The 24,477-nt window shown below is 43.5% G+C and overlaps 1 protein-coding gene across 1 annotated transcript in view; it reads right to left on the bottom strand.

Moving 5' to 3' along the window:
- Positions 1-238: 238 nt before the first annotated feature.
- The window catches only part of KCNH7 (potassium voltage-gated channel subfamily H member 7), a 323,164-nt gene continuing 298,925 nt past the window's right edge, over positions 239-24,477 (bottom strand). Inside the window, exons 12-15 of the mRNA XM_044417898.1 lie at positions 15,717-15,965; positions 11,475-11,643; positions 992-1,181; positions 239-593 (exon numbers count right to left, since the gene is read on the bottom strand). Coding sequence (XP_044273833.1) covers positions 327-593; positions 992-1,181; positions 11,475-11,643; positions 15,717-15,965 — 875 coding nt within the window. The 3' untranslated portion in view covers positions 239-326. The remainder of the gene's footprint in view (positions 594-991; positions 1,182-11,474; positions 11,644-15,716; positions 15,966-24,477) is intronic.

Here is a 24,477-nt window from a genome sequence, read left to right as displayed (position 1 = left end):
GTAATCATTTCCAAACATGCAGGTGCTTTAAAAAAATTAAAAAATATAAGGTGCCTTGAGAATGCTGGCAGTTTTATATTTGGAACATACAGTTTGTTTATATATATATATATTTATATATATTTATATATTTACATTGTTACTGGTTAACTTTACCTTACAAGCTACAAAGTTAGGAAAATATACAGTACTTTTGCATATAATGGTATATCCTTGTAGCCCCTGAGTCAAGTATAGAGGATTTAAATACAAAAGAACCAAAAACAAAACCAAAAAAAAAGGAAAAAAACCCCAGCCATTAAAAGCACTTACATTTTAGGTAAGGGTTATTTCCCAGGAAGACCAGGATCAGAAACATGCCTATGGAGACCCAAGATTCCTACAGTGCTTAGGGGAGAATCAGGCAAGGATGGGTGTCTAACTGGGTGGAGGCCGGTCTTACAACGTCGCGGGGGCAACTCTAGAGTCTGGCCATGCTCCTGCTCCAGAAAGGATGCCAGGTTGTCTTCCGAAGCCGTATTAAGATGCACTCCACTCGAGAGGGATTCTTTGGATTTCAGTTTTGATTTTTCAAGGTCTAGGAATTCAGGACACTGAGAAAAGGAAAGAAAATGAAAATGGTTAGTGTCAAAGAGTATCTGAAATATTTCTCTCCATGGGAAAACTAAAAGGGGAAGTCCTGGGAGGTGATCCTTCCATAGGATTGTCACATGCCCCTTCCAAGGCGCTCTCAGCTCATGCGGGTCAGTTCATCAAGCCTAAGCTGCCCGTGGTTGTCCTCTGAATGCCCACAGGATCACTCCAGCTTTTTGGTACTTGCTGCTGGGAAACAATGGTGGGAGAAGACTCTTGCTCTCATGTCCTGACTGTGGCCAGCCAAAGGCATCTGCTTGGCCACCATGGGCTCTTCCCCTGCTCTTGGATGGATAGATCTGCTGAGGCACACTCTTGTCCATGGAAGGAGGTGGCTCAATAAGCCACAGATGCATACCTGTGAAGGACTGAAGGTTCTGTCTGTCTTAATGGATGCCACAGGATGGAGACTCTGCACCATCTGGACAGCCGGCCTCTGGTACTCTGCACTTGCTGTCACCACACTGTAGGCAGGTGGGATGAGCGCTGACTGTCTCTGCAGCAGCTGCAGGATGGCTTGCACATCAGCAGTCATTTGCGATTCCAGCCTGGCGAGTGAGAGAGATGTGTGTTGGCAGGAATGACACAGACTGACAAGACCACGGAAGTCGGAACACACAACAACATTCCCACACAGCGTGCTGAAGAGGAGTAAAGAGGAGGGTTCTGGCACTGGTTGCATTTTCACAAAGCAATAAGCCAGGATTGTGGGGGATCATGGCTTAATGTGAATGAGCTGTAAGCTGGGGTACGTGGCCTGTTCAACACTACTTGTTTTCCCCTGCAAGTGCTAGTGGAAAACTACAAATGGTTGGTTCAACTTGCATTCAAAACCTGGGTTCCTGGCTTGTTGCAGCCTTGACAGTCAGGATTATAAATCAGGGTTTCATGACTTACCAAGTCTGTCTGGTTTTGGAGCAACAAGCCAGGAACTTGGGCTAGAACAACGTGCTAAGCAAACTATCTATGGCTGACCAGCTGGTTCTGCTAGTGGTAAAAGCCACATGGAAGTGAATGGATGGCGCACCCCTCATTCACAGGAAACCAGCATTCTGCCTCAATGTTCTGTCTGATCATGGTTGTAGGCAAGCGGCTTTCATAACATTCCATAGAATTGTTTTTAGCCTTATACAGCATTTTTAAAAAGCTATTTTAAACATAGAGTTCCTCCTCCATCTCCATTTCCACTGTCCTTGTCCCATTCTTCCTCTCAACATTCTTGCTGAGCAGCATCCTTTGCTCTATGGCTCTGCTCCATCCCCTCTAGGCTATTTTAAGGTCTCTTTCCCTGCACCACCCACTTACGCTGCCTTTGTCTAAAGCCTCCCCCTTCCCCTTCCCCTTCCGGTACGGTTGCACACACTGAGATTTCCACAAGCTTGCTGACACCTTGCTTGTGTGCACCGAGGGTGCTATCTTGGCCAAATAAGGATCCCCTTTGAAGAAAGAGTTCCTTCTTTAGTATACATGACTATTCTGTGATACTTTGAGAAAGCAAAAGTCAGAGAAATCCAAAATGGATTCAGATGAGTTTGGATTCCTATGAACTGTCCCATGGATTCCACAATGGCCTATCTTTTTCCAAGTTGTGGGGTTCCCACAGACTTGAGGAACCTTTTTATGACTTACTGTCCATAAATGTTACACCAACTTAGTTGCAAAAAAAAAAAAAAAAAAAAAAAGATCATGAAAACAAACTTTCCCCCACAGGCTATACCATGAAAGTATAGATTTTGGAGGGATTCAAACATTTTCCACTTTTTTCACTCTTTGGGAAATTTATACAAATTTGGTATTTACTAATATACATGTGTGCAAATGTGGATTGACACAACTGAGAATTAGTGTGAATAGAACAAAATTGTGGTTTAAAAAACCCTAATTTGATGAAGTCAACGTGCAAGGAAGCATACACAGGGTGGCAGTCTTATTGAAGTTCCAATTTTTCAATTCAGTTTTAATTTGTATGTGGAAAATGCAGTCTCTTTCACTTTCCGTAAGGCCAGGGGTCAAAAAAACCCACGAAAAACAAAAACAAAACAAAACGCCTGCACAGGAGGTGGGGGAGCATCTATTTATTTGGGGCGACAGATTTGCCCCCTTCAAAATCCCTCTAGTGTCGCTGGTGCAGGAGCTATCGGACAGCTGGCATCGCTACAGAGAAGATAGGTAGAAAATGCCAAAGCATTAACTAAGAGGCAGTTAATGTTTCTCCTGATAGAGCTGTTTCCACCAAGCTGATTGCCAGTGCCTGCCTCCTGCCAAACAGTAGATCGCCCAGGTAGGAGGAGCAACTCCTCTGACACCTGTCCCCAGGTGGCTAGCTGCTAGGCAAGAGCAGCAATGGCCACTCTCCAGGCAGCTCACATGTTCTGGGGCCTGACCTATGATGAGTTGTGCCACCGGAGTTCTGATGACGATCATGGTAGAGACAAACCCTAGACCCTGTCGTTGCTTCTCCGCATGTTTCACAGTCACTTCGACTGGCTTTGGACAAAAAGCCAAGCAAAGAGTGATAACAATGTGTGATTGCGTGGCGTGTCATGTGAACTCAGTCTATGGAGGCTCATGAAGATGCCTAAAGCTGAATCATCCAGCAGGCCGATTTACCATTGTAGTCTCAGCTTTGGCTGGCAACCGTTCTCTGGAAGAGGACTTGGGGTCAAAGCAGAGATCATGATAACACTCTGTCTAGCAGGCATATTTTCTTGATTCTACTGCAGAATCAGGACTTCTGCCCAAGATTGGGACCCTAGCATGGTATATGTTGGGAAGGCTAAGATCTGTGCCCATTCTAGTGTAAACATGAATAACAGGTATGACGGCTAGAAACAGATGCAAAGCAATAGCTAGAATTGTGCCATCATGGGAGAAACAAACTGGAAAGCTCCGTGTATGGGGCAATCATCCACTTTCCCTCATACACATTAAAACCTGGACACTTTCATAGCAGAAATAACAAGATTATGGAGCCCTCGCCCTTGAGACATCTATCTGTCTAGCTTTCCTTTTACTACACTTTAACTGAGGAGTAAAGCTCCCCCGCCTCAAGAGTGGCCTGGCTTGACTTAAGCATTTTATAGAATTCCTCTTCCCATCGTGGGTGTGAATTTTGCTTTCATTGTTCTAGTTCTCTGTTATAAATCGCATTTTATCATCAGCTCACACCTGAACAAAATCTGTTGTGAGCTGCTTGGGGGTCATGTTGTAAAAGACAGGCTAATGAAGAGAATGAACAAATGAATTTGTACGAGTGTAAATGCACAAACAGCCAAAGAAAGAAGGCAGTGCTTGAGAACCCAAAAAGTTCACTATGGATACAGTGAATCAGGTCTTCATTAGGTTATGGCCATATTGGTTTTAGATGGTTACTGTGCTACAGAGGATTATTTGGATTATATAAAAAAGAAGAAAAGCAAGGAGTTCTCTGCATGATTCCAAGTACCTGCTGCTTTGTAGCATATGCTATATTGCTGTATTCTATTTTTCATTGGAAATTAGGCCACTGTTATTCAGGTTTTATTGGCTCATAGAATGCAAGGGAAGTGGCCTGCCTTTATATCGGCTTTAAATTGCTTGTTAAAATGTACAGTCGACATGCCCTGGAGCACTCAGTGACTAATATAGACTGAATTTGTCAATTCAGGATTAAATTGCCCATTTGTCATGACAAAAGTGATGACAGTAATGGAATCCTGGGGAAACAATTTTGGAAAAAAAAAGTTGCATGCCTGAACAAAGCCAATTTCCAGTTAGCTGCAGCATTGCCCGCTTGCAAGCCCTGTTTGTGACTGCCTGCAAGATTTATTCCCCCTGTGAAGAAGAAGGCGGCAAGGCCCTGCAAACAGCTTCAGGCGGCCACCAGAGGGAGTGGGGAAAGTGCCCGGCTGTTGTGACCTCTGTGGAAATTGTGGGGGCGCCAGTGGGACAGGGACCTGTTTGTCTGTCTGTCCCTGTCAGGAGAGCACCAGCTTTTAGTGACCAGCTTTTGCCTGCTCTGCTTCTGCCAAGCCAGGGTTTCTGAACAGGGCTTAACCCTCTGCTTCTTCCATTTTAATTGCAGAAGGAAAGACATGGTTATCTTCCCTCAGGTTTACATTTCTCTGCCGCCCTTTGCATTCCATCACCCATACAAAAGGTGGTGCTATGGTAGAGCTGCATCACAGTGGATTTATGATTTCTCACAATGTTTCTGTGTGGAACGTTGTGGTTTAAAATTTATTACTAGACTTCCCTGCCACCTGTCCCCAAACTAAGCACTGTCAAACACTTGAAAGGGCTTGAAAACACCTTTCAGCGGCTCCCAAGGATAACAGCGTTGTGAAAAGTCTCACAAACGTCTGTTTGGAAGGCATGTGAGTGGGCGTTAGCTTGCATGGGATCTTCCCCTCTAATCTGCCCCTCAACTTCCTTGAGCTACAGATCTACGCTGTGTGGAGAGAACTCCTGACAGGAGGATGTGCACCCTGCCAGCTCTTTCCATCCTGCTGCTAGATGGGCCTCAATGGAACGAACTCTTTGATTTTGTGGGTTAATGTTTGGGGTTGTCTGCTTTGATTTCTACTGTGTTTTGCTTTGTAGTGGCCATATGGCAGGTTAGATTTGTTTTGTTCGTATCAGAGCACCATTTTTGGAACTTGCTATTAGTATGGGTTAGATGTATAATATATATGTGTGTTTTTGTGTGTGGGTGTTTTCATGTTATTTGTGTTTTTCCTCGTATTTTTGCCAAAGTTGTCAAATTCTGCTTTACAGGAAGGAAGGAAATACAGAGGAAATGTTTATAAACTAGAACGTGGGTAAATTAGTATTTTTACATTTTCATCAGAAAAGACTAGGAAATCCTCTGCTATTTCAGGTGCAAGCTGGGGTGTGTTTAGACAGAAGTCCTGCAACTCCCTATGGGACTTTTTCCTGCCTGAACATGCACAGGACTGCACTCGAAGGCATGCTAACTATTGCAGTGACCCTCCAAACAAACCTTGGACACAGATTCTGTTTGTAGCAAATAAAATGGTACTGAAACATCGCAAATGAAAGAAATGGAGCTTTGTTATTCTCTTGGTGACAATAATGCAAAAAACTCAGTTCATTCTTGCTAGCGTTTGACTTCAACACCTTTTGCAGGCAATTAGCCATCCTCAACCTGGTACATTCCAGATACATTGGTTCACACTCCCATCATTCCCAGCTGGCACTACCATTGGCCTAGAATGCTGGGCATTACAGTCTACCATATCCAGAGGGCACCAGGGTGGAGAAGGCTCCTATGGGATTCCAAGGTTCAGAATGGTTTTTCACAGACCAAGAATGGGCTTTTACTTGGGTCTGTCGGAGCAAATAGTTCACTGAAATCCAGTCTGTCAGCTGACAAGCCACCTCCAGTAACTGAGCATGGCTGCCCCTTCCTTAGAGTTTCTAGCAGACCAACACCATTTGAGCAACAGGTTGAGACAATAATACTTGAGTAAGTAAAGAGAGAAACAGAGAGACTTAACAGTTGCACATTGCCTTTTGATCAATAGTTTATTTACTTACTCATTTAAACATATGTATGAACCATTTACATTTAACATATGGAAATGTTGCACAAAGCAGAACAGTAGCAGTATAGTATCTTAGTATCCTGTATGTTATTACTGCATACTGGAGACCAGATTACATTTCTTGAAATGTTTACTGAAACTCGCAGTCCCTGGAAACCCAGAAGGGCTGGCACCTAATTTGTTCTATTAGGGAGTTCCAAAAATTGGTGCTATGAGACTAAAGGTCCTGTCTTGAGTCATGATGGGCTGAACTTCTAAAATATTTCCAGAAAGGTATTTCCTGATGAATGCAGCAACTGATCAAGTGCTCTCCTAGGAACTGGGTCTATAGCTGTAAACAAGTACTGAAGCCTTAAGCCTGGCCAGTAGCATATAGTTGGCCCAGGAGGTACCACAGTCAGTGGGCAATGGTATCACAAGTTGTTTATGGACACAAAGGAGCCACAGGGGAACCCCAACCCCATCCCTCTCTCAGTGGAGCTCATCCATCAGGTGACTGAGCATGACTCACTCCTAAAACAAGGCCTGAATCCAGACTGGAATGGGTCAAGAACACTGGTGTTTCCCAAGAATTGCCTCACCCCAACTAACTCAAGAATCTTCCTTCAACAAGGGGGCATCTCTGTGAATACAACTTCAGGTACAATTTATATCTAGTGCTGCATTTAATCTGAATTCAACCAAGTTTGCCTGAAACAGAGCTCCATTAGAATTGGGAGTGGGGACGTGTGAAAGGTTCAGCTACAACAACTCTGTCCCTGTGCTGCTGAGTGGGTTCTTTCTTGTATTCACCTGAATGTGAGTAGAAGCCTCGGCATGACTAGGATGTTCAATTGCACAGAAGCTTCTACTTATGTCCAAGTGAATGTGAGCAGTGCCCTCCCCGCAACCTTCCGATCTCTGCGCTCAGTGTAGGAAGACTGCGAACTGATGGAACAGGCATGCTGGACTTGGGGCCTGCATGCCCACCCACTTCCCCGAATTCACTCTAATGTGAGCAGACAAAAAGTTAACAAAAAGCTAATGTTATCTCTGATTATAAAGGCAATGTCCCAAATGTGTACTTTGTCAACAAAAGAACAACAGATATTTTATGGAAACACACAGACATTTGAGAAGTATAAAATGCTTATTGAGAGAGAAAGAACCACCAGATGTTGTGGCATACAACCCCATCATTCCACATGATTGGCTAGGTGGCTGAGCTGTGGGTCAACATCTGGAAGACTTCAAGTTGCCCAATCCTGCTTTAAAGGAAGGAAATATACAGGGAATAAGTATTTAGAAAAAAATGGTATTGATAGGGGCTTTAGCTCCTGTTCTTTTCTGGTTGTTTTAACTCTTGAAATAATTGTTCTTACACTGGAATGAATTTTTTTAATGTGGTGTTGTTGGATTTGCACTGCTATTATGGGTTTATTGATATCTTTTGACAGCTAGAGAATTGGTTTTATAGGGTGCTCAACAAATAAAATGAATTTATGAATGAATACTGCATTTGACAGACAATTCTGGATGGCATTAATTCTAGACAGTGTAAAAATGAAGAATTATGGCAGACGCCTTCATTGCAATGTAGTGAAATCTGGTAGAAAATTGAACTTCCATTAAAGAAATGTTGAGTGAAGTAGTTGTTGTGGCTGTTTTACTCAGTTTGATTAAATGTGTTGTCCCAAAGACAACTAGGACTTCCCGAGAGGATGGGGAATAAAAGCTGCCCTCTGCTATTTCTTGAAGTATTGCTGGCTGAAACACACTTCCCGAGGGGTGATTTTCAAGAACAACTTAAGAGATAATATTATTTGTTTACAGAAAATTTGGATTGTCACCCTCTGATCAGGCAAAATTATTTTGTTTGGGTTTGAAGGCAATACACTGGTAGAAGCAGGAAGAACCTCTGGTGTCTCTGTCATTTTTGTTAACATAGTTATAAAATTGAAGAAACAAGCCTGCACCATATTTTTCTTAGTATTTAGGGTTTGGATTGAAAACAGCTTTCTTTCTTTTCATAGTTAACATCTGTATCCCCCCGAGGAACTACAAATTTTATAGAGAATTAACCTGGAACAAATTATACACTATCAAATTAAATACAGTATAAATACATTGACTTTAATATTGACCCGACAGGGGATTTTAACACCCATTTGGGCAGCAATATAAAGCACTAAAGGTTACATTTGGTTATGAGGAAGACTGCTTATTATTTTTATGCTCCAAGATTTAAGAAATTATAAAATCAATCCTGCTGGTTTTCACCTAGAGGCCCTCTTCAAATGTAATCTTCAATCCTTAAATGAAATGAGTCATAAGGATAAATATGGTATCTTTACTTCCATTTCTGCCTTAAGGATGAGTCTGGTAGATGGTGTTTGTATTTCATCAAATCTTGCCAATACTTTTATTGATTTCAGTGTGCTTCCTTTTGGCTGCAGCAATCACTGCCTGGTTACGACTAACAGGGTTCATTATTCCAACTGAAATCATAAAGCTGGTCAGGAATAAGTCACATGCAATCGCTCCAGATGTTACAGGTGCCAGAATCGTTAAAAGTTCCGGGACTAAAATGGCACATCCTACCCTGGAGCTTTGGAGGATCTGTGAAAGACAAACCATGTCTCATTTCTAAATCCTAAAAAATAAATTACACCCACAGATTCTATGTCAGTGTGATGCTTACAGTGTTGGACTTGGGATCCAGGAGATCTGGGTTTTGGTTTCCATTTGGCCATGAATCTCAGTGGGTGACTTTAAGCCAGTCACAGGCTCTCAGTTCAGCCTACCTCACAGGGTTGTTGTAAGAAGAAAATGGAGCTATGTAAGCTGCCTTGGGTTTCTCACAAAAGGAAAAATGGCAAGACATAACCACAAAGTAATTATAATAATAGGATCTAAACCGATTCGTTTTATGGGTTTTTTGATTTGGAATACTTTTAGAACCAAGGGTTGAATCCCATTTAGGTTCCCAGCCTCTTCCTACCCACTGAGGGATGAATCTTTGCTCAAGTAGAGGCTTCTGTCTGTGAAATGGGAAGAGAGGCAATTTTTGTTAATTCTCCCTTCTCTCTGCAGGTCTCCACACGCTCCCAAGCTTTGTTTCAGAGGCTCTTTTGGAACAGTGTGGAAAGTGGCATTATGGGGCAGGGGGCGGGAGATGCTGAAGGAGCCAGGGGAATGGCCAGATGGCCTTCTTTATCATTTCACTGGTGGAAGAATTGGGCGGATCAAAGAGCCTTCCGTCAGCAGAAGGACAAAACCTGCAGGTGTAAATGCTATTTTTGGCACCCGGTTGGATACTCCTTCAGTTATAAGACACAGCTTATTTCTGGTACAAATTATCTATAGCTCTTTAGTGAATACAAATGTACTTGGCAAAAGATAGGCATCTCAAGTCATGTATAATTTCAATTTGCTTTCCAGCATTGTTAAACCCAGGTTAAAGAATATATAAGCTGGTCAAACTACATAAGCTGGTAAATCTACTTTAGTTTATGTTCCAGGCTCTGCATCAGGCTAAATTAGAATTTAAGATGAAAAATGAGTGAGGCCTCTGATCAGAATTAGCTTTCTTCAAATCCAAATGATACTGATACTGAATTATTATGCATCACCGTAGACTGGAAAAGTATCACTGCTCAGGTTTATTTATGGCCAGAGTCCAAGTTCTTCAGGCACACCAAAAGGGATGGGCAAGGCCAATGGGATACCGAAGACTTTTTTTTGAACAACACATTCCTATTTCATATCTCAAACTGCTTTTGGGAGTTCCTTCAAGATAAAAAGTATTGACATAAGTCATGTGGGCAGCTATTTCAGAAAGATAAGTTCTTTTCCTCTAGCCATGTAGAACCAACTCTTTGTATTTCAGCCTAAATTGCAGCAAGGAAAACTTTTGCCATAGCTAAGTTTTCACTGAATGCCCTTTACTGCCATAGATGGGCAATATCATAGCATCCTATATAACTTTTAAGATACTGACTGGCTCAGACAACACAGGTTTGAGTGGGGATTGTTGTGGAAATGTGGGCATCATGTTGTCTGAACCCAGACAAGATAAGCTATGGTGAACAAACAGCAGTCCATAATTCAACAACAAACCTTTGACATTTCATGGTTAGGCTTGTTAGCAAAGCTGAATTCAGGCAACAGGAAAATACATGTATTAACCCATGGTTCAATGTCAACCTACTCTTAATGATGCTCAGACCCTGAGCATAAATTAACATGTTGTCTGAAACCAGACATTGTGTTTGCAGTGTGGAAGCAGTGCAAGCTGTCCTGCATTATTTATTTCGTTCTCTCACCAGAAATATGTGGAATGAAGTGGTCTGGTTGCTATTGAAGGCACATGTCCACCTGTCAAATCAGCAAACATTTACAACTTTTATTTGCTGGTAATAACAAAGAGATTTTGTGATCCAAAGCTAAATTTGCCTTTACTGCTGCAAAATATTAACACAAATGTCTCAATGGTCATGCAGTTGATGGTGAAATAAATATATGATATTGCTTATGCTGTCTTATTCTCTGCTGAGAATTGTTTTATTAGTCTACATTATTTTTACAGCCCATTTTTATTGTTATTGCTACTGGCTGAAACGAATTATGTTTTGAACACTTTGAAGCAGATGCAGTTCAAACAATGCCAAGAGCTGTGCTCTATAACCAACAACCATGGAAACCTGGTATGCACTGAGAAGAAAAAAGGGAGAGACAATTATGTGGAGCACATTAGGAAAAAAGGGCTTACCTATGCATATTTTGCCAAAGAAAATAACTGCTTTTCTGGCACAATAAGTATTTGAGGAGCTCATAGTACTTTTCTTTCTCCCTTGTCTACTCTGTCAGGTTTTAGATTCTGGGGAAGTCAGCATGAAGGGATATGAATGATCAAGAAAAACCCAACCAAGGGAGGTGTGGCCAAGGACAGGGAGTGGGGCCAGCTGGAAGAGCTCTGTGAGCCATAGTGGGGGCTTGGCTGCTGGGCTTGGCTCACTGACTAGTTCTGTGAGCTGGAGGTTCTTCACTTCTGGCGTCAGGCTTAGAGAACTGTGCTGTAAACCATGAAATCCCTAGTTCAGATCTAGCCTCTGCCACAGAATGGTATGATGGCCATAATAGCCAGCTACCATCACTCTATTCAGCCCTTTGTTTTGAAGTAGGTAATACAAAACTGACTTATTTTACATGGGTCACTGAGAAGCATGCCAAACCCTTGGAAGAACTATGCAAACACCCTTACGATGCTCAAGGGTGAGAGGGTCAGCATTTACCTTCCCTTCGTGGCCTTTTTACCTGCTGAGCTGATCTTGAAGCAAATCTAGTCTCTGCTCCACTTCGCCATAGTTGATCTCGCTTTCTGTTTCGGAGATGCCCCAAGTGACCTGAGGTAACGCTGACTGACTGGACGACTCTTGGTGGCTCCTGCTGGGTTCCTCCTCCCAGATTTGTCTGCCCGTGATGTCTGCCAAACAGGAGTGAATGAAGAGACACAGTCAGACAAATAGAGGTGTTAGCTGGGTTCAGACAATGCTCACAGCCCATGCTCACAGTCTGGGTCTGGGTTGAATGTAGGCTGTTTTTGGATTGTGGGCCGTTGTTGAAACTTGGGTTATCATGGTGTCTCAACCCAGCTGTGTCTTTGTTGATCACAAGCCCATGAAGAGAACTCATGGCTTGTTGTTGGGTTGTGAGCCATAGCTTGTTACTTTGGATGGATACTGGCAGCACAACAGTCCACCTTTTGAAAGCATCCCATAGTTCAAGGACAACCCATGCCAAACTCTCGTATGTGGGTTTTGTGAATCCTCTTCCTGGATCTGTCAGGGACTTCTCAACTGCATCAAAAGCCTTCCATGGACAGAAGGTGGAGAGTCTGAAGCCAGTGCACTGGTGCAGAGTTCTTGCAGTCACAGCAAGAAAAAGTACCTCATAGACACAGGCACTGCACAAGACTTCACCTCAAGGTTGGACTGGGAAACTTGTGTCCACCAGATGTTGAAGGACTGCTGCACCATGTACCTCTAACGAGTAAAGGATGATGGGAGATGTAGCCCAGCAACATCTGGAGGATCACAGTTTGTTGCACCACTATCTTGAACGAAAAACGAAGTCCATGATTTTCCTAACTACATGCATGGCAGACGTCCATTGGTCTGAAGAACAAGTGGGCAAAGGAAGAAAAGTCTCAGTTTGGTAAATACATGCACAACTAAATGCTCAGTGACACTCTAAAGAGGGTGGGAGGTGGAGAAAGTAGTATAAAAACTACATGGTTCATTTTAGGTGTGAAATACACATCCTGTCTCTAAACATTTATTTATACCCTTCCTGTCCTACAAGGGGGGGGGGGGGCTGTGGTATGTATGAGCCAGCTTTTTGGGATTTTTTTTTGCACATTCACAATTCATCACTGAAGTTAAGGAGAAGCCAGGAGGACGTTTTTATGCATGCTTACTGTAGGCTGAAGTTTTTATGCATGCTTACTTTCCTTCAGTTGCTGTTTATTCTGCAATGGCTAAGTATTTCCACCAGGATGAGAATGGCTGCCCAAGGCAATTTGAGCAGAAATAGCTGAAGGGTCAAACAGTCCCCTGTGGCTGTTTTGGCTTAATTGCCTCAACAATTTCATTTACCCGTGTACAGTTTTTAGGGTTATACATGTCTCTTACAATTATTTGTACAATTAAATACTAATAAACATATGACAAATTAAAGTAAGACTAAAATATGAGTGCACAATAATAGCACACACCAAGAATTTAATCAAAAAGCCAGTAATTAAAATGGCAGCAATAGTCTGAAATAACACTTTAAAGGCATGGATCAATCTCAGATTCATCCATTAAAAACAGCTATAACCCAGCAGGTACTTATAGCCTGTTTAAAAGCAATCAGGGTCTATACTAATGGGGCACCCACAGAAAAGACCCTGTCTCATATGATCACCAGCCTGATGGAACTGCATGGTGGACCCTTGATTACAGTTTATGCAGGTCACGATGGTTCCATTGGAAGGAACAGAGAAGTAAAAAACAGTAAAAATTGGTTGTATAATTAACACTTTAGCTTAGCACTGAACTTCAAGTTCATATGCAAAAATCTGCTCACTGAAATTTTAATGATTTCTTGGATTAATGGGTTCTGCATTCATGATCAAATAGAAGAATAAAATCTTCAGATTAAAAGACTAATATGCACAGGCATACATTCATTATTTGCTATATCTACAGCCATGTATTTAGACATGCTGTAGAAAACTGTGCTTCAAATTAATTCAATTAAAAATGTCATTGAAAACAACCGCAGCTGACTGAATGGAGCATAATTAAAACACACACACACACACACACACACACACACACACACACACACCAGACATCCCTAATCAAGGATGATTAGTTCTCAATAACATCACTAAAAAGGATGTTTTTGGGAAGGAACAAAGGGAAATTATCTGGGTTTGTGTTTGGCCGTGATGAAAATACACACCGCTTAAACTTGCTAAATTTAACTCAGAGTACAGTTTGCACCAGGTTGCCTTGGAAAATGTTACCATAGTTGCAGGGACACAGTTTTGGTGGCTGGAAGGAAAAAGGTGAGCTTCCAAATGAGAAATGTATGCATCTCAGCATTTTACATAAATCTGCAAAGCTCAGGATCTTCCAGTAGTTAACATTGTAGAATATAAATGATGCTGTCTTCTGTTCAATAAACAAATATATGCAAGGAGAGAAATCAGATGCAAATGTGTACATGTGCATGTGCACACAGAAGTGAATTGGAGCGGAAGGTGGTATTTCAACAATGGAATCTTTGATGCTTTACATCTCCTTAGGCATTTCAATAATTTATTCCCTCTCTCATGTCATGTATTAGCCATCAAATCTGGCACACTTTGCTTTTCACGATCTGCCAAGCAAGGTGCTATGGCAACATGTGATTGCTAAATTAAGAAATAATTTATGTTTGGATAAAGGTATAACTCATTAAACACTGCTCTCACAGAGTTCCCATGAGGCTTGCCCAGGAAGAGGTTTGCAAAATTATGCTGTAAATCCACCCTGACAGCATCTTCACAGTTAAGACATAATGAAGGAAATAATGGCTCTTCCTGAATCAGGCCCATCTGCTTTCACCCACTCTCAGATTTTTATGATCTGGGCATTTGGTATGCAGCATCAAATATAACACAGCTCCCCATCTGGGGATCTGGTGCTTTACACAAAAATGCAGTATGAGGTTTGCCAACAGGTGGAGCAGCAAAGCTGTCATTAACTTGGGTCCCAAAACCTCAGATTTTGAAAGGTATTTTGATTCCACAGACTGAAAACTAGGAACTAAATTAGATGAGATGCTGGAGGTCTGTGAGTGGCTCTCCTGTCTCTCTCACGCTCAGTGCTATATTGATTTATTTAAAAAGAAGGGCCCAGGCCATGCCAGGGGCAGGCTGAGGAACTGCTTTGCGTGGGATGGGCAGATCACATGGGACTTCCCTGGGGGAGGCAGGCAGGCAGTGGGGCTAACATGGGGAGGCCCTGTATGATTGCCCATGCCATGGGACTGACCCATGAATAAATGTCACAAAGCAATGCCACAAAGCCATAACAGGCAGAATGGCCCACACTGACCACGGTAGCTGTTCTCCCACAGCAGATGGCCTTTGGCCTCTAAAGGGTTGGCTTTTTGGCCTGTCCTTACAGCATCTGGGATGATTGGTATCTGTTTGGCACACACCTTTGGAGAGTGCCTAGGAATTGCTCTTGCAGGGTTGTTGTTGCTGTTGTTGTTACAGTGCATTTCTATCTTGCCATTTTTCCTCTTGTGAGGAACCCAATCTTGCTTATATTGCTGCATTTTATCCTCACAACAGCAACCCTTTTTGTATTCTTTTCAGGGCCATGCAAAGATCTTTTTATTTTGCCAGTATTTTAATTGTTAAGAATTGGCTTTAATGCTGTATTTTAATATAGAGTTTTGTTATGCCTTTTCTGTAATCATAGGTTCTGTTAATTGACATGGGTGTGTTTTTTATTGTTTTATGATTAGGAGAAGAATATTGTGCATTTAATGTCTTATGTGGTCTTTTAATATGAGTTTACTGATTGTATGTTTGTCAGTAGCCTTCCCAGGGAGCTGTGTTGATAATGGGGCAGCTCAAAATCTAATAAAGAAATAGTAAATACTATTTAATACCCTGTAGCAGGGTAATGCGCAGAGGTAAAGGGAGCATTCCTCTTTTGGCCATATGATGCTACAAAGCTGCTATGATTGGCAGTTTTCACAGCAACAGTTAGCCAAGTTCATCAGAATGCTGTTAAAGGATACAGAAACATAAACAACCAAATCTGACAAGGAAGACTAGTATTAACCCTATGTAGAAACACAGACCCTGTAAATCAGTCATGCTCTTGGAAGGGAAAAATGAACAGCCCATGCTTCAATATGTTTGGCCCTTGCGTTGTGAAGCCCAAAGCATGCTGTGACACTATTTTCCAGTGATCCACCCTCCCACTCTTCCTGCAGTTTGCTGAATACCTTTGCAAGAGTAACTTCTTCTGTCACTGGGGAGCCTTTCCGTTGCATGCACCATCTCCTCCAAATCCAGCATCGTGGCCTTCCCGAGTACAGATGGGTAGCCGATTATCCCGGAGAAAAGGGGCTTCTGTTCATCCTCAATGGATGACACAAAGGATGATGATCTGCTTCTCTTTATCTCAGAAGGCTTCTTGGCATCCTGGTAATGTCTGGCATTACCCACAGAATCCTCATCTTCTTTGTCATAGTCTGCAAAAAAGGAGAGAAAAAAGACATAATTAGAGTCAATAATATGAAATTTATTCTTGTCCTTGGGGAAGTGGGAAAGAAGTTATTATACCATTTGGCAAGTTTGTTTTCTGCTAAGGATAATGTTACTTTAATGTCTTGTCACAGAGAGAGGCTGAATAACATACATATTTCCTCCAGCAGATCCTCCCATTCATCTTTACACTGGTCTCAAGTGGCATTCCTGGGTTTAAGAAACAAAACAGTGTGTACAAATAAATAGATTAAATGGGGACAAGAGTATTTTTGTACAAAATATCCCAGAGCTTTCTATGTTTCTTCCTTTAATATTGTGTTCTGCTTATTCTGGGGAACTGAAATACTGAGATATTTCTAGCACAGAAGATTTATTTAAGACCGTGATTTACTGTGTGAGTCTCAATCCTAATTTGTACTAATGTGCAGGGGATTTTCCCATCTGTTTCCTATTCATTATTGTTTAACTGAATTCTGCCGTATGTAATCATTTTTTTTGAGAATACCGGCATCCTTAGTGTTGGTTGTGAAATATGATGATAGTTGTGCATCCTTCAGCATAATCCTATGCCTGTTTGCATAGAAATATATAACTATTAGGACATACTGTCAGGTGAGCGTGCATAGGTCGGGTTTCTAACTTGCATGCAATCCTATGCACGTGTACTCAGAAATAAGTGCCACTGAATTCAGTGGCAGTTACTCCTGGGTAAGTGAACATAGGACTGCAGCCATCCATACCTAATTTCTGCATGACACAGCAAAAACTACAGTGGTGTTTTGAGCAGGACGGTCTATCATGTTGTCCAAATCCTGCCACAGTATTTCAGAATAGTATGTTTGCTTTCTAGAAACCACAATAAGGAACTCCCACCTGTTCTATGGTTTCCTTGCTTCACCAAGCTTTCTCTGATTGCATTGTGTTTCCCACAGTCCTGCTATGCAACTTCCACAGAGTCCCTTGGAAAGAGCATCAGCTGCTGCAGGAACTACTCCACCCATCCAGAGTGGGATGAAATTGCAGGAATGGTGGCTGATGGGATATGAACCAACAGTTGGGACACTGAGGGAGGAGGGTATGGTCACCCTCCTGGTGACCACACCCTCCCAGCACTGATCCTCCTGGTGGCTCATAGTACTCTTGAAATCAAGACAGTACCTTAAGAACCATTTTTTCCCTCATTGCCACCTGATGAGTCTTTAGGTCAAGGAGGGGGATCCAGGACAGGGAGACTCCAATGGCTTCCCCTGAGGCCCCTGTCCCCTCATCTCCTCCCGGGACCGGGGCTGTCCCAGTGTGTTCCAGCTTCCAAAAGCTGCACTTGCATGGCAAAGGTGGTAGATGAAGGAAGCTTCATCTCTGTCCAGGGGAGCACATGCCAGCAGCAGACTAGCCCTTCCCAGTTTGTAGTGGGACCCCGGCCACTGCTGGCATATAATGTTCCATGTGCTTCCTGGAGCCAACTCGGTCTTCTAGCCTTGATATGCATAATGGGGAACAAACCAGAACCCTGTAGCATAAAACCCTAATGCAGAACTTAGTTTTCCAAGTCCTGACATAAAAGTTGACATTCCCCAAGACCAAAAGCCTGAAGGTTCCTTAACACAACTGAAATATTTTCTATCTGCTGTTCATCAGGTATCTCTTCTGGAAGATATATTAAGAAAGATGATGTGACACCAGTGCTTAGGTAGCTTGTACTAGTTGTGTCATGCTAGGAAAAACCCAAGTGGTGCTGCTGAGCCCCTTCAATAAAAGGTTCAGGAATCACTGGATTAAATACAGGTTGGGAGTTCTATGAAAGATGCAAGGTTGTGCCACTGATAACAGGATCTGAAATCATCTCTGTTTTGTGAGCTGGTTGTCAAAGAAATCTCAGATTTGATTAAGAAGTCCTTACACCCAAGCTTTAATACTGAACAAAGATCTGTCATGGAGTGAAGGCTCATTGCTAAATTAATTGTTCTACTCTTGGCAAATTGAGTGGCTGAGGTAGTAGAGATAAGGGTAGAAGAGCTGTGCAGATATTGTCTAAATCTGTATGAAGCTACTGTAGAAATAGTTGCTATAGTAACAGCCAGGCTAACATGAAGGGAGGGATGAAATAAGTATCATTAGCACTTGATGGGGAGTCAGGTTGCTTACCTGTAAAAGTTGTTCTTCAAGTGATCATCTGTGCATTCACACATATATGGGGCTCTGTACCTGTGTGGAGGCTGTTTTGGGAAGATCCTAGAGCGAAGATTTGTTTGGCAGGAACCCCAGCCCTGCCCCAGCCTAAAGGAGGGCTTCCCACCCAACCCTCAGTTTCCATGATGTGAGACCAACACTGTGGCTCCATGTCATGGAAGTGGGGTCCATGGACCCACCTTAACCCAGGCAGGGAATGCTGTGCTATCAATGGCAACACTGAAGAGTGGAAGGAGGGTGGATTGTGTGAACGCGTGGATGACCACTCCCAGAATGGGAAAGTTACAGGTAAGCAACCTTACTTTCTTCTTTGTGATCACACATAGGGGGCAACTGGCGAGCTTACCTCTTGGAGGCAGGAGGTGTCACTACCACAGGACTGATGCTAAAACTGCCCTGCTGAAGGCTCAGTCCACTCTGGCATGCACCTCAAGGTAGTAGTGCTTCACAAAGGTTATCAGGATTTGACCAGGTGGTCACCTTGCAGAGGTTGGGCTGATGTGTGCTGGCGTGGAACATGATGGAGGTTGCTGTTGCCTGCATTGAGTGGGTCCACGGTGGTCCAGAGGGTTGAAAGCCAGACAGTTTGTAGGGCAGGGAGATGATCCACACACTCTATGCTGCCAGCCACTGAGAGGATACTGGGAGACCCTTGCCTCTGCTGCCATAGCATATGAGTGGCAGAAAGACTTGTACAAAGCTATGGTCCTTCGGAAACTCAGATAATGCAGTGATGCTTCAACTGGGCCTGCTGGGCAGATGAAAAAGGCTGGTAAGACAATGTTCTTATTGAGGTGGAAGGTAGACACCACCTTAGGCAAGAAGAAGAGGTCTGGGCGAAGAACCACCTTGTCCTTGTGGAAGATTAGGCTTTGTGGGTCCACTTACAAGGCAGCCAGATTTACAAGGCAGAGCAGTGGGCTTAGGTAGTCCTCAGCAGAAAGGTGGTTTTCCAGGACAGCAGGTGTAATAGGTCCACAGTGCTCATGAGCTCAAAGAGGTTTTTTTTGTGAGTGCTTGGAGGATGGCGAAGGGGCTCCAGGCAGGTTTGGGGGGCTAAATTACTGGGGCAATGATCTTGAGTCCCCGCCAAGTGAAGGGGTGAGAGAAGGTGGAGAGCACCTGGAGTGGGGAATGGACTAGGTAGAAACAGATGGATGCCATCTTGAGGCCACATTGGAACATGGAGTTCAGCAAGAGGAGGACTTGTTGGATCAGGCAGCTGAATTCATGCTGGACTGTGAAGTTGGAGAAGGCTTTCCATTTGGCACATAGGATCGCCTTTTGACAGACTTCAGGGCTACCTTGGCAGAGGTCCTCTACCATGTCAGCTATGTTCACTGCTAGAGCGGGATCCTTCAGGCTTTGTGGTGGGCTTTCAGATGGAGGACAGTCCCTCAATACTAAGAGTTCATGTCAGGTTCAACCAGAGGTGGGTATAGACTACTGCCACACGTTTCATGAACACCCAGGGAAGAGGCCAAAGGGAAGGATGAGGAACTGGAAGGTATCATCCCCAATCTGAAAATGAAGGAAATGCTTGTAGGAGTCCACGATGGAAAGGATTCTTTAAGGTCTATGGAGGTGAACCAGTCCGTATCACATAACAAAGGCAGGACATTCTGTAGCACTGCTATGAGACATTTCTTAGGGGCTGTGAAGCAGTGTATTTGGGTAGAGATCCCAGTGCTATCAGGGCTTGTAAGATGACTTATGGTGCCAATAAGAGTCCCATGGGTCATACGCCATTTTGTGTGGGGTGGCGGTAGTAACCACTCCAGTCTTCAGTCCCATTCCAAGGAACTCCTGAGGGATCAGCAACAGTGGAGTGGTGTGATTTGGTTCCAAGGCTAGTGATGGTTCATGCTCACATGGTGGGTGTGAAGGAACTCAGATCTCACCCTCTAAGATGGAGGTTGCAAGGGTGACCTCATGCAGCAGGACTGAGGGGTCGGGTTGTATGTTCTTCAGTGCCTGGTATGCAGCATCAGGGTGCCTAGGCTTGGTGCGCTTCTTGTGACCTTTGCTCTGGGCTGGATTTGCTGTTTTTGCTGCTCTGGCCTTCTTGGTGAGCTTCTTTGCCTTGGCAATTTTTGTGGATTGGCCTGAGGTTGGCAGGTCACCCAAGGCAGGTACTGCAGTTGAGGCTGAACCAGGCAGAGTGAATGGAGATGCCCAGACATCTGAGGGAGAGGGGAGCTCGGCAGGCATGGAGGGCTTGACTCTGCAGAGGGCCCTGTGCCATAGGTTGGCTCTAAGGAGGTTGGCCCTGTGCTTCCTGGCCTGCTTAGTGAAAACCTAGCAGGTCTAGCAGGCCTCCACCACATGGCTTTTTCCCAGGCAGAAGAGGCAAAATGAGTGCCCCTCTGTTGGGGCCAGTTTGCTGTTGCAATGGACCATTTTCTAAACAGAGCTTTGAGTGCCATAGTAAGGCAGGAAGAGAGAAGGGGAACAATGTGGTTAGAGAAACAAGGGACAGAGAAGGCCCAGGTTGGATGGAATATTTTTTAGGTTTTAGAAGAGTTTTCAGGAGAAATCTCTGAAGAGGGGAAAAATGGGAGGGTTTAGGAGATGTAAAAGGGTTCTGAAAAGGCAAGGCTACCTACACAACAGTGGAGAAAGAGCTTCCTGATGCATCCATGATGGAAGTTGAAGAAGAAGTGAAGATTGAGCAGGAATCCCTCCCTCATGCCTGGGTGGGACTAGGGGAGGGGTTCCCACCAAACAAATCATAGCTATAGCATCTACCTGAAACAGGCTCCGTGCAAGTGCAGAGCCCCATATTTATATGATGCACAGAGACCACTAAGAAGAATGTACATATACTTATAGTGGTGTAAGGCAAAATAAGATTTCAAGGAGTTGTTGTTCCTCAACCATTGAAGAAAAGCGGTAGCACTAGCAGGAAAAAGATATCAAATTCTCTTGGAACAAGGTAGTCAAAGTCATAGAAACTTATTCCATCACTTTGTGATGCTTGAGCCTAAGTTATGTGCAACTCTAATCAGCTCATGTGCTTTCCAGTTGCTTATCCTCGCTCCCAGTTCCCATCTTCTGTTGTCTCCTTTGTGACATCTTAAAGGGTGTCCCCTCAGGATAGAGATATGCCCTCCCATTCGAGATAAAGTGCCATGTACTCCCATTATACTGTACAGAGAAACAAAACAAAACAAAAACATGGCAGCACAGAAATAAATAAATGCTCAGGTGCTGTATTTCCTAGGAAAAATGCTACTTCCTCCTCTAATTGCTTCATACATGTGACTCCATCACCTGATGATACAACCCAAGGTTGTGGACTTCTTTGTATGAACGGACCGCAACAGATAAAACCCCGGAGAAGATAGTGAGATCAGATTTTTGTACATTTGGTCATAAGCTATTACAAAACCACAGCATCATCTCCTTTTTGGACAAGGTGAAGAAATGAATTACTGAAGGTGCTCAGGTGGGAGCTGGATCTACAACTCCATGTTCTCTTGGATGAAATTGATTATCTTGATCCATTCCAACCCAGCTTCAAGTCTGCTTGTCGCATTGAAATAGCCTGGGTCATCCTGATGGATGAACTGCAGCAGAGAAGTTATTTGCCCAAACTTCTTGTTTGATTCTGAACTCTTCTGAACTCTCTCTACAAATTGGGAGAAGTTAGGAGTGGCAAGGGAGCAATTCTGCTTCTATATGCAGGGACAATTCCAGAATGTGATAACGGTGAGTTCTGCTCAACTTCTTGCCACTTTTACTACAAAATCACATGGTTCTGAATGATCCCCGTGTCTATCTGCTCATCTGAGGATTTGAAGTTAAGTGACATTAGTGCGGCAAAGACATACAGGTCTATTTTTCCTTGGTGTCTGAGTCAGGTGATGCTTCAGAAGTACTGAACTGGTGCTGAGATTTAGTAATGACTCAAAGGTCAATAAAGGTTTTTTATTGCAAGCTGTCCTGAGACGCTAGTGATGGACGGGTTAGAAAAGCTTTTAATAGATAGATAGAGAGAAACTGGATCCTGACAAGACACAGATGGTATGAGTAGATGCATCTGGGGAGACGGTGTTTGGGCTGATGATGTAAGGGGCTACAGATTCCCTGAGAGAGCAGATTTACAGTTGTGGGGATGGAACTCCTAGATATAGCAGCTTCTGAATGGATAATTTCAATGTGTTATTTTTATTTATTACATTTATATTCTAAATCTAGATATAGATTATTTTTATATTTTTATTTATTAGATTTATTAGATTTTTCTTTTTTAAAGAAATCAAAGCAGCTTACACCAGTCTCCTCTTGCTGCTCTCAGTCTTACTGTACAACAACCACCCTGTGATGTCAGTTGGCCTGAGAGGCTGTGACTGGCCCAAAGTCACCCAGGTGGGTCCGTGTCTGAGCAGGGACTAGAACCCGGATTCCCTGAAACCCAGTCCTGTGCTCTTAACCACTACACCACACTGGCTCTCTACCAGTAGCTGTCTTCAAGGATTTTGAAACTTCTTTTTTAACACAATATGGGTGCCAGAATTTTGCCTAGGACCGTTAAGTCTACCCATATCATGCTGATTCCAAACTGATTGTGTCTTCACTTCTGGTCTTTACTTCTAGTTACACCCTGCTGCTGAAATGCCCCACCAAAATAAAATAAAAATAAAAATCAGCTGTTAAGATTGGTATAATTTAAGTACCAGGCAGAAATTTGTCAGAAATCAAACCAGCATTTGAATGACATGCGGTTGTTTTAGCTGAGCAGATTTAAGAATGTTTTAAACTGCTATCTGCTGTTTCTTTACTTTTAGCATAGTACCCTGAAACCTGATATGATGAAGTCAATTACTTAAAAATGCTTTAAATGATGATGACGATGATGTTTATACAGTAGTGTCTTAAAACAATATGAAGACAGCAAAGCTTATGAGATTGGGAGTGGGCCTTGCTCATATCTACCAGGTTTCCCTGAAAATAGGACCTACCCCAAAAATAAGACCTAGTCTTATTTCGGGGTAGGTCCTATAATATAAGCCCTACCCTGAAAGTAAGACCTATTACCAAAAATTATTGGTAATAGGTCTTACTTTTTTTGCTTGCTTGCAGAGTGCCAGCGGGGTACAGAGGGCATAGCGCAGTGCAGAGCGGCTTAAGAAGATAGTTCCTCTATAGTCCTGGCTCCTGTGAAGGGCGGAGTGATATCAAATGCACTCCACCAGTCACAGGAGCTGGCACTATAGAGCAAGCATCGGCTCCTGCCGCTCTGCTTCCTCCGCTGCCTGTGACAGTACTGGTAGCAGGTGCTGGAGAGGATCAATGCATACAGCTTTTGGCAGCATTTGGAGTGCAGAGCAGAAGGGTGCAGAACAGAAGCGTGCACAGCAGAAGGGTGCAGAGCAGAAGCATGCACAGCCAAGTGCAGAGCTGAAGGGTGCAGAGCAGAAAAGTGCAAGCAGAAGGGTGCAGAGCAGAAGCGTGCACAGCAGAAGGGTGCAGAGCAGAAGCGTACACAGCCAAGTGCAGAGCTGAAGGGTGCAGAGCAGAAAAGTGCAGGCAGAAGGGTGCACAGCAGAAAAGTGCAGAGCAGAAGGGTGTACATCAGAGGTCTCAAACTCACGGCCCGCAGGCCACTTGCCGGGACGGGGGGGGGCACAGGGGAGGGGCCCTGTGGCCTTCAAAGTGCCACCGGCCTCCGGGAGCGACGCGGGATGAGCAGGGGTGGAATACTTGATGCGGCCCAGCCTCACCCAGACTCTACTTCCAGCAGCCCCCAGGTCAGTTGAGTTTGAGACCCCTGGTGTACATTAAATGTATATTTTGTACATTAAAAAAATAAGACCTAATGTGTTTTTTTGAGCAAAATAAAATAAAATAAAATAAGACAGTGTCTTATTTTCAGGGAAACACGGTATATGTGGCCGATCTTTGCCTGTGCTTCTGGGGTGGGTCAGGGGGCCCTTTGGAACTGCACAGGAGGTGCTACACACCCAGCATCTTCCTCCAACAGGGAGCTTCCACTATGCCTCAATTCCTTCCACAAATGGAAGTCTGGATCTAAAACAGTGTTAACTTCCTGTGTTTATTTGCACAACTCTGCACTTTGTGTTGTATGTTGAGGCCTACAATCGCTAAACATTTTTTGTTTTGGCACCCTGAACCAGCTGCTAAAAATTCCACAGTAGACCTGTGCTAGGAGGTTACTCTTTCTCATCCAGGTGCCAAAGTAGGTTTTCTTGTGTGACATGTGGAGGTCAAGCTGATATGTCACCTCTGTCAACAGATTCTCTCTCTCTCTCTCTCTCTCTCTCTCTCTCTCTCTCTCTCTCT

The sequence above is a fragment of the Varanus komodoensis genome, unplaced genomic scaffold (assembly GCF_004798865.1).
Source record: "Varanus komodoensis strain SLA01 unplaced genomic scaffold, ASM479886v1 scaffold9, whole genome shotgun sequence".
In the NCBI taxonomy this organism is placed as follows: Eukaryota; Metazoa; Chordata; class Lepidosauria; order Squamata; family Varanidae; genus Varanus; species Varanus komodoensis.
Note: the sequence above shows the minus strand (reverse complement) of the source record. Positions and strands in the feature narration are given on the sequence as shown.